Genomic DNA, 10,274 nt, shown 5'->3' with positions numbered 1-10,274 from the left:
TCCAGCAATTAATTCTAGCTGCTCCTACTGCAAGAAGCCTGGTCACTGGTTTGCGGCGTGTCGGAAGAGACTGCGCGACCTAAAGTCCCTTGATGAGGAGACCAGTCTAGATCATGTAGATCTTCCTCAAGAACTCGTCAAGGAATCTGAAATTTTAAGGATCTCCGCTCTACAACCAAGCATCAATACGGCTACTCATGACAAGTGGGCACAGACCGTCACGTTGCTGGGTCAGCCGACTCGGTTCCGGATTGACACGGGTGCAAGGTGCAACACACTAACACTCAACGACTACCAGTTAGTCCAGCACCTCGCAGGCGATCTACAATCGTCGCATAAAGTTCTTAAAACATACTCGAACCATACTATCCATCCTGTCGGTACCGTGACACTCCCTCTCTCTCACAAAAACAAGACCGTTAGAGCCAGTTTTGAGGTCATTGACCTCGATCAGGAGAATGTAATGTCAGGCGCTACCTCGGAAGCCCTAGGCCTCATTGTCAAGCTCGATAAGTTGTCTCTTGTTCAGCCTCTAGTCAATGTGTCTCAGGAAGCAGTAATCTCTGAGTTTCCAGAAGTTGCCAAGACAACTGGAACTCTTCCCGGGACTTATCGGATCAAGCTTGTAGAAGGGTCACAGGGAGTAGTTCACGCTCCTCGCAGACAGCCTGCAGCATTGAGAGAGCAAATAGTTGACAAGCTACAAGAGATGGTCACCGAAGGTCACATCGCGAAGGTAGAACGACCGACTGAGTGGGTGAGTTCCATGGTAGTAGCTCTTCGCAACGGCAAAGTCCGCATCTGTATAGACCCCAAAGACTTAAACAAGTGCACAAAACGTGAGCACTACCCAATGAGAACTGTTCAGGAAGTTTTAGCTCAAATCCCTGGAGCCAAAGTATTTTCTGTGCTTGACGCCCGCAGTGGGTTCATGCAAATTCGCCTTGACGAGCCTTCTTCATTCTTGACCACGTTCAATACACCTGTAGGGAGATACCGCTGGCTGCGTCTCCCTTATGGATTGAGGTGCTCGCCGGAGATATTCCAGCGAATCATGGACCAGATGCTAGAAGGGATAGAATGGGCAACAGCGGTAATGGATGACATTTTAGTTGCTGGTCGTGACATCACCCACCACGACTGTGTACTGAAGCGAGTTATGCAACGAGCTACAAGTTATAACCTGCAACTAAACTTCCGAAAATGCCTCATCCGGCAAACCTCAGTCCCTTATGTAGGCCACCTGCTTACTGCAGAAGGAGTGCTACCAGATCCATTCAAGACGAAGGCAGTTGAGAAAATGCCACGTCCAACAGACAAACAAGGCGTCAAGCGTTTCCTTGGATTCGTTCAGTATTTAGGGAAGTTTATTCCCAACCTAAGTGACACAAGCAAGCCTCTCCGTGATCTCTGCAAGGCGGACGTGGAGTTCTCCTGGCAGTCAGCTCAGGAGCTGTCCTTCAAGAAGCTGAAGCAAGCATGTATTTCGGCCCCGGTCCTTCAGTACTACGATGTAAGTCAGCCAGTTGAAATACAAGCCGATGCCAGCCAAAACGCTGTAGGAGCCTGTTTGCTCCAGAATGGCAACCCTATAGCGTTCACATCACGCAGTATGACCGATACTGAGTGTCGCTACGCTATGATTGAGAAGGAAATGCTCTCAATCGTCCATGCAACAGAAGCATTTCACTACTATATCTTTGGAAAATCAGTAGTGGTATATAATGACCATAAACCCCTTGAGGAAATCTTCAAGAAGCCTCTCCTATCTTCTCCCATGCGTTTACAGCGTATGTTGCTCAAGCTTCAACGGTATGACTTGGAGGTTAACTACTGCCGTGGTTCTGAGATGGTGCTCCCCGACACATTGTCCCGTGCACCTCTACCGGACACCGACTCAGAAGCTGGGAAGGACCTTGAGCCTGTGAACATGTTCCAGTTCCTTGCGATCACGAGTGGGAAATACCTCGAAATCCAGGAAGCTACTCTGAGTCAAATGAGCCTTCTCTGCGGTGTCATTGCAAGTGGATGGCCTGACTCCCGAAAGGAAGTCCCAGCACAGGTCCGTCCGTACTTTGACTCCAGAACGCAATTGGCAGTCTCAGACAGTGTTGTCTACAAAGGCATGCGCCTTGTCATCCCGCCAAGCCTCAGACCCAGAATGCTGAGCTTGATTCATGAATCGCACCTCGGAGTGAACAAGTGTAAGCAGCGTGCTCGCGAGGTCATGTATTGGCCCTCAATGAACTCTGACATCGAAGAAACTGTACGGAATTGTTGCAAGTGTGCAGAGTATCAAAGCGCTCAGCAATGGGAGCCTCTCTTGCCGACTTACACGCCTGATCTTCCATTCATCGAAGTTGGAAGCGACGTTTTTTACTTCGAATCAAAGCAGTATTTGCTCACGGTCGATTATTACTCCAAGTTTGTGGAGGTGGATTGCCTCAAGGACATTACAGCTTGCTCTGTAATCGAAGCTCTCAAGCAGCAGTTTTGTCGACATGGTATTCCAGAGAAGCTGCGAAGCGATTCCGGAAGTCAGTACACGTCAGAGGAATTTTCTCAGTTTTGCAAAGAATATGGCATAACTCACGACATTGTGTCCCCCAAGCACCAACGTGCCAATGGAGAGGCAGAAAGAGCGATCCAGACAGTGAAAAGGCTCTGGAAGAAGTCAGCAGATAAGTACTTAGCCCTGCTAGACTACCGCACCACTCCACTTGAAGGAATAAACTTGTCCCCGGCTCAGCTCCTAATGGGAAGACGCCCCAGAAACACACTGCCTTGCAACCGCACTCTTCTCATGCCTGCGCGGTATGACCATCACCTTGTGAGATCACGCCTTGACACACAGAAGGAGAAACAAAAATACTATCATGACAAGCCATCTATGTCAGATTTGCCACCGCTCCAGCCGGGCGACAGTGTTAGGATGTTGCCAAACCCGGAGGCCAGGCATTGGATTCCGGCTGTAGTTGAGGCGCGCCACAACAGCCCCCGGTCATATTTGCTGAGGACCCCAAACAATGTGTACCGGTGTAACAGGCTCCATCTCCGCAGAGTGCCTCATTCAGCCCATGTTGGCCCGGTGGGAAGTCAGCCACTCTCTCGCTTTTACTCTTCCCAGGACATGAGGGACTTCCCTGATCCCACCACTCAACAGGACACCCCAGTGGGGAACTGCTGCAAGTCCCCAAGTCCAAGTGAGCAAGCATCTGAATCCCAAAGTCTCCCAACAGTGTCATCGCCTCGAGCCACTGCATCTCCCAGAAATACCAAGTTCATCACAAGGAGCGGCAGAGCGGTTAACCCTCCCAGACGTCTGGATCTTTAAATTTAAATCAATTGATTCACGTGATCTGAATGTGATGCTGTTTGTTAATTAATTCATTGTAAGTTTTACTTTATAGAGTTATTTGCTTTGCTGGTTTCCTTTAAAGTGGCTTCCTTGAAAGAAAGGAGGATGTAACGTATTATTCTGACTTGTATTTGCATTGTTGTTGTGGTTTATCGGACGCGCTTATTCGTCAGACACGAGTGAATCATCACCGCGTCAATAAACGCGCTTTCCGCTTCCGGCACGATGGAGTCTGCTTGAGTTCGTTACAGATGCATAGGCTGAATGGCCTCATGCGTCAAATTTCCTTGTTACCCTCGCCATAACAGAGGGTATTGCATTTGGGTCCGTTTGTCAGCACATAATGTGCTAACGTGGTTGCCATTATTTACACGTTATCTTGTTTTCATCGGGTAACATTCGAACTGTCAAACTCTCCTCAGAAGAGGCGCTTTAACCAACACATCACAGTTCTACTTGAGCGGTGTATTGGTGATAGTATTACGTTTGTTAGCACACAATGTGTTCACGTTGGCACCACAACCATCATATCCTATTAGCCATTAATTAATCGCTATATTGTTTTCAAAGAGAAAGCTTCGAACTGACAACTCACCTCAGAAGGGATGCTCTCACAGATAAATCAAAATTCTAATTGAGCGGTGTATTTGTATTAGTTTTAAGTTTGTCGGTAATTTTTCGTTATAATTGGCGCAATTATTAAATATGTAAAGTTATATTCCATTATATTGTACGCTATTTCTGAAAACGTAGAGGAGATTTAAAAAAAACAATAACCAATTTGGTTCGGCGCACTTCCTGTGTTCGGACTCGTCTTGCCATTAAAAAGGTGCGTCGTGACGTTTTGAAGCCTTTGTGTTTGTAAAACAGATGTTTTATTAGATTATCGTATAATTATGGCAAGAATGCTCGTTTAGCGTTGGCTTCTTCTTCTTCTGTTGCCCTAGGTCTGAAATTAAATCCCACGGAAGACCCCATTATTTTTCTTAACGACTGCAGTGCAGATTCTTCTTTACTATCACTTAGAGTTACATCTTGAACTGATCGATAATTTTGATTTGCACGAGAGAAATACACTGTATGTACGAATATTAATGGTATTGGTCTTTGTTGTGATTGTTATTTTGTTGTTCAGGGTCATGGTTGCCATTGTACAGGGAGGTCCATAGGTCTTGTTACCCCATCGCACCCGATAATGTACAGTACAGGATGGGCCATGGGGTAAAGTCTCCGGACTCATGTAAAAGTACATTGGGGGTAACAAAACTTATGAACCAGCCTTTAGGAAGTACCAGCAAGCGCCAAGATCTGTACGAAAAAATTCTGAAATAACAATTAAATGTAAATTTATAAAGTAAAATTGAATTGTTGTTTCCATGGTGGAAGCGTACGCGCCTGTGCTTTGTGCCGCCTTTCCTTTTTTAAATTGGAGAGTTCAGAGAACATCGCTACCTCCTCGTCCTCCCCACCACTGCCTGCACTCGCAACCGCCTCCTCCCCACCACCGCCTGCACTCGCAACCGCCTCCTCCCCACCACCGCCTGCACTCGCAACCGCCTCCTCCTCCTCCCCACCACCGCCTGCACTCGCAACCGCCTCCTCCCCGTCACTGCCTGCACTCGCAACCGCCTCCTCCCCGTCACTGCCTGCACTCGCCACCTCCTTCCCGTCACTGCCTGCACTTGCCACCTCCTCCCCACCACTGCCTGCACTCGCCACCTCCTCCTCCCCGTCACTGCCTGCGCTCGCCACCTTCTCCTCTCCGTCACTGCCTGCACGTGCCACCTCCTCCCCACCACTTCCTGCACTCGCCACCTCCTCCCCGTCACTGCCTGCACTCGCCACCTCCTCCTCCCCGTCACTGCCTGCACTCGCCACCTCCTCCGCCCCGTCACTGCCTCCGCGCACCACCTCCTCCTCCCCACCACTGCCTGCACTCGCCACCACCTCCTCCCCACCACTGTCTGCACTCGCTACCTCCTCCTCCCCACCACTGCCTGCGCTCGCTACCTCCTCCTCCCCACCACTGCCTGCGCTCGCTACCTCCTCCCCGTCACTGCCTGCGCTCGCCACCTCCTCCCCGTCACTGCCTGCGCTCGCCACCTCCTCCCCGTCACTGCCTATGATCGCCACCTCCTCCTCCCCGTCACTGCCTGCGCTCGCCACCTCCTCCTCCCCACCACTGCCTGCACTCGCCACCTCCTCCTCCCCACCACTGCCTGCGCTCGCTACCTCCTCCTCCCCACCACTGCCTGTGCTCGCTACCTCCTCCCCGTCACTGCCTGCGCTCGCCACCTCCTCCTCCCCGTCACTGCCTGCACGTGCCACCTCCTCCCCACCACTGTCTTCACTCGCTACCTCCTCCTCCCCATCACTGCCTGCGCTCGCCACCTCCTCCTCCCCGTCACTGCCTCCGCGCACCACCTCCTCCTCCCCACCACTGTCTGCGCTCGCTACCTCCTCCTCCCCACCACTGCCTGCACTCGCTACCTCCTCCTCCCCACCACTGCCTGCACTCGCCCCCTCCTCCTCCCCACCACTGCCTGCACTCGCCACCTCCTCCTCCCCGTCACTGCCTATGCTCGCCACCTCCTCCTCCCCGTCACTGCCTGCGCTCGCCACCTCCTCCTCCCCGTCACTGCCTGCGCTCGCCACCTCCTCCTCCCCACCACTGCCTGCACTCGCTACCTTCTCCTCCCCACCACTGCCTGCGCTCGCGACCTCCTCCTCCCCACCACTGCCTGCACTCGCTACCTCCTCCTCCCCACCACTGCCTGCGCTCGCGACCTCCTCCTCCCCACCACTGCCTGCGCTCGCTACCTCCTCCTCCCCGTCACTGCCTGCACGTGCCACCCCCTCCTCCCCACCACTGTCTGCGCTCGCGACCTCCTCCTCCCCACCACTGCCTGCACTCGCTACCTCCTCCTCCCCACCACTGCCTGCGCTCGCGACCTCCTCCTCCCCACCACTGCCTGCGCTCGCTACCTCCTCCTCCCCGTCACTGCCTGCACGTGCCACCCCCTCCTCCCCACCACTGTCTGCGCTCGCTACCTCCTCCTCCCCACCACTGCCTGCGCTCGCTACCTCCTCCTCCCCACCACTGCCTGCGCTCGCTACCTCCTCCTCCCCACCACTGCCTGCGCTCGCTACCTCCTCCCCGTCACTGCCTGCGCTCGCCACCTCCTCCCCGTCACTGCCTATGATCGCCACCTCCTCCTCCCCGTCACTGCCTGCGCTCGCCACCTCCTCCTCCCCACCACTGCCTGCACTCGCCACCTCCTCCTCCCCACCACTGCCTGCGCTCGCTACCTCCTCCTCCCCACCACTGCCTGTGCTCGCTACCTCCTCCCCGTCACTGCCTGCGCTCGCCACCTCCTCCTCCCCGTCACTGCCTGCACGTGCCACCTCCTCCCCACCACTGTCTTCACTCGCTACCTCCTCCTCCCCATCACTGCCTGCACTCGCCACCTCCTCCTCCCCGTCACTGCCTATGCTCGCCACCTCCTCCTCCCCGTCACTGCCTGCGCTCGCCACCTCCTCCTCCCCGTCACTGCCTGCGCTCGCCACCTCCTCCTCCCCACCACTGCCTGCACTCGCTACCTTCTCCTCCCCACCACTGCCTGCGCTCGCGACCTCCTCCTCCCCACCACTGCCTGCACTCGCTACCTCCTCCTCCCCACCACTGCCTGCGCTCGCGACCTCCTCCTCCCCACCACTGCCTGCGCTCGCTACCTCCTCCTCCCCGTCACTGCCTGCACGTGCCACCCCCTCCTCCCCACCACTGTCTGCGCTCGCTACCTCCTCCTCCCCACCACTGCCTGCGCTCGCTACCTCCTCCTCCCCACCACTGCCTGCGCTCGCTACCTCCTCCTCCCCACCACTGCCTGCGCTCGCTACCTCCTCCCCGTCACTGCCTGCGCCCGCCACCTCCTCCTCCCCGTCACTGTCTGCTCGTGCCACCTCCTCCTCCCCACCACTGCCTGCACTCGCCACCTCCTCCTCCCCACCACTGCCTGCGCTCGCTACCTCCTCCCCACCATTGTCTGCGCTCGCTACCTCCTCCTCCTCACCACTGCCTGCGCTCGCTACCTCCTCCTCCCCACCACTGCACTCTTGAGAAAAAGGACATGGGAATGGTCTTTTCAACTCTTGCTTTGCGTTTCCATACGCTATATTTCCTATGAGCCGCCATTTTGTCTGAATCGCCATATTCCCCAACGCACGCCAGCGGCGAATTTGATTGGTTGAGGTGAAGTAAAAAGACGTCATATTTTGTCCAAGTACTGCTAAACTGGAGGTTTTTGGAAGTGCCAACAAGGCGATTTATGTTCTACGTGTTGAAGTATATATTTCAATTGAAATAAAATAATACTTTTAAAGGCTGTAGAAAAAAACAAAACAAACTTTTTTTCAGAAGTTAACCGCTGTTAATGCAGCATCTATTGCATCACCTTATTTGATGTGTAAGTTAGTTCGTCGTGCCTGTTGTTTGTGTGGTCACCAACTTTGAGGTCCCTCAAAGCAGTAAGTTTCCTGTTTGGAATGATAATGGGTAACAGCCAAAAAAACGTCAGGGGTTTCTCAGCCGATTTAGACTAATTTTGGTATTCTGAGTCCGAATATCACATTGATTTTGCTCTATCAGGTCAACTTTTTGAGATACAGCCATAGGCCTACCTGACGAGCTATACATATGCTAATATCAGGGGTTTTGAGTTCAATCATATTTTTCTTGAAGAATATATCGAATTACAATGCACAGACACGAATAATATTATAAATAATTAATATATTTGTGTTTATCATAAATTTATGTGTATAAATATGTATAGAATTTATTTAATATTTAATATATTTTTGTGTGAATTTAGGCTAACGAGGGTTATACTTTAGCAAATTTGGGTCATTCTTCCCAAGGACTCCGTAGTGACAATATTGCCTCTTAGATTCTCTCTCATATTCTCATTACCTTAACATTCATTGCCTTTGCCTTAAATTAACTCATTGTGGGCTCAGTGTGTGTTTAGACGTGGAAGTTGGTGCACGCCGGTTTTGTTATGCGGGTTCGTGTCTCTGAGAAAATAGTACAATTATGGCATATTCAGTGGCTATAAATCCTAGTACTAATTTATTAAATTTCTATGTTTCAGTATGAGCGTATTTAAAGAGCAGTAAACGGGGGATTCAGCTTATATTTGTTTATTTTCCTGTTTCGAATTCATCGGGTTTTTAGAACAATAAAGGGAATTCCACAATTAGCCAATCAAATCAATACCTGTCTCACCATTACTCCATAGGAATATATAAATAAAATATAATTCAAAATTTACTTAATTAACCCTTAGCCAATCAAATTGATTCTAAATTTCATTGTCTGACACTCAGCTGCATCTTTCTTCTTTCTTTCAGTTTATTGTGATGGCGTCGGCGCGACGGTCATGCAGGAATAATCCTGACGTGTTCTGCTACATCTGCGGAGAATACACGCTGTCAGGGGACAGGAAGAACATCACAATATTTGTGAAGCGCGCCTACGTGGCTTACTTTAAAGTCAAGCTGGGTGACCAAGATAAGTCCTGGGCACCGCACACGGTGTGCAAGACGTGCGTGGAATACCTCCGGCGGTGGACGAAGGGAGCGAAAACTTCACTGAAGTTTGGGATTCCGATGGTTTGGAGGGAGCCGTTTGACCATGCATCGGATTGTTACTTCTGCGCCATCAATACTACTGGCAGCAACAGGAAGAATCGGCACAGCCTCCAGTACCCCGACCTTCCATCTGCCCGCCGTCCAGTGGCTCACTGCGAAGAAATTCCTGTACCAGCGTTCACACAGCTTCCCGACAGCGACGACGAGGCCACCACTACAGACGAGCAAGGATATACAGAAGAGTTCGAGTATGAAGCACAAGATGGTCCGCAGCTCTTTTCACAATGTGAGCTTAATGATCTGGTTCGGGATCTCAGCTTGTCGAAGACTTCCTCCGAGCTGTTGGCCTCCAGACTCAAAGAGAAAAATCTACTTGGCAAGGACGCGCGTATCACTTTCTTTCGTAGAAGGCATGAGGACTACATGGGCTACTTCTGCCAGGAGGAAGACCTCGTGTACTGCCGAGATATCGCCGGTCTTCTTGTTAAACTCGGCGCTCCTCAATACGATCCGAGAGATTGGCGACTCTTCATTGACAGCTGCAAGCGCTCTTTGAAGTGTGTGCTCCTCCACAACGGGAACCAGTTCGCCTCAATCCCTCTTGCGCACTCCACAACTCTCAAAGAGAAATATGAAGCAGTGAAGTACGTGCTCGACAAAATCCAATATGAGCAGCACAAATGGATCATCTGCGTCGACTTAAAGATTGTGAACTTTCTACTTGGTCAGCAGTCCGGGTTCACGAAGTACCCATGCTTTATATGTATGTGGGACAGTCGAGACAGAGCCCAGCACTATGTAAAGAAAGAGTGGCCGGCGCGAGAGCAGTTAGTACCTGGGGCGGGAAACATCATAAACGAACCTCTTGTTGACCGGGAGAAGATATTGATCCCACCGCTACACATGAAGCTTGGGTTAATGAAACAGTTCACGCGCGCTCTGGACAAGGATGGGAGGTGCTTCAACTACCTGTGCCGAGCCTTTCCTCGACTGACCATTGAGAAGCTGAAGGCCGGCAGTTTCGATGGCCCACAGATACGGCAGCTCATAAAGGACACAGAGTTCCAAAACTCCATGAACACCCTAGAGTGCGCCGCGTGGAAATCGTTTGTGCAGGTGGTGAACAACTTTCTGGGGAACACGAAGGCAGCAAACCACGCCAGACTCATCAGCAGCATGATAGAGGCCTTCCAAAAACTCGGGTGTTTGATGAGTATAAAGATGCACTTCCTGTTCTCACACATGGAGAAGTTTCCTGAAAACCTTG

The 10,274-nt window shown here is 51.7% G+C and overlaps 1 protein-coding gene across 5 annotated transcripts in view; it reads left to right on the top strand.

Annotated features, from left to right (window-relative positions):
• The first annotated feature begins 4,069 nt into the window (after positions 1-4,069).
• LOC137427650 (replication termination factor 2) overlaps positions 4,070-10,274 on the top strand; it is a 30,956-nt gene continuing 24,751 nt past the window's right edge. The window contains exons 1-2 of one of the 5 annotated variants that reach the window (XM_078777946.1): positions 4,120-4,187; positions 8,768-10,274. The exon at positions 8,768-10,274 is cut by the window's right edge and continues 172 nt beyond it. In XM_078777946.1, the coding sequence (XP_078634072.1) occupies positions 8,777-10,274 (1,498 nt within the window). In that variant the 5' untranslated portion in view covers positions 4,120-4,187; positions 8,768-8,776. Of the gene's footprint in view, positions 4,437-8,767 lie in introns of all 5 variants that reach the window. The other 4 variants (XM_078777947.1, XM_068117280.2, XM_068117281.2 and 1 more) reach the window with 4 other exon arrangements.

Source organism: Myxine glutinosa, chromosome 5, assembly GCF_964187855.1.
Source record: "Myxine glutinosa chromosome 5, kmMyxGlut1.1, whole genome shotgun sequence".
Lineage (NCBI taxonomy): Eukaryota > Metazoa > Chordata > Myxini > Myxiniformes > Myxinidae > Myxine > Myxine glutinosa.
Note: the sequence above shows the minus strand (reverse complement) of the source record. Positions and strands in the feature narration are given on the sequence as shown.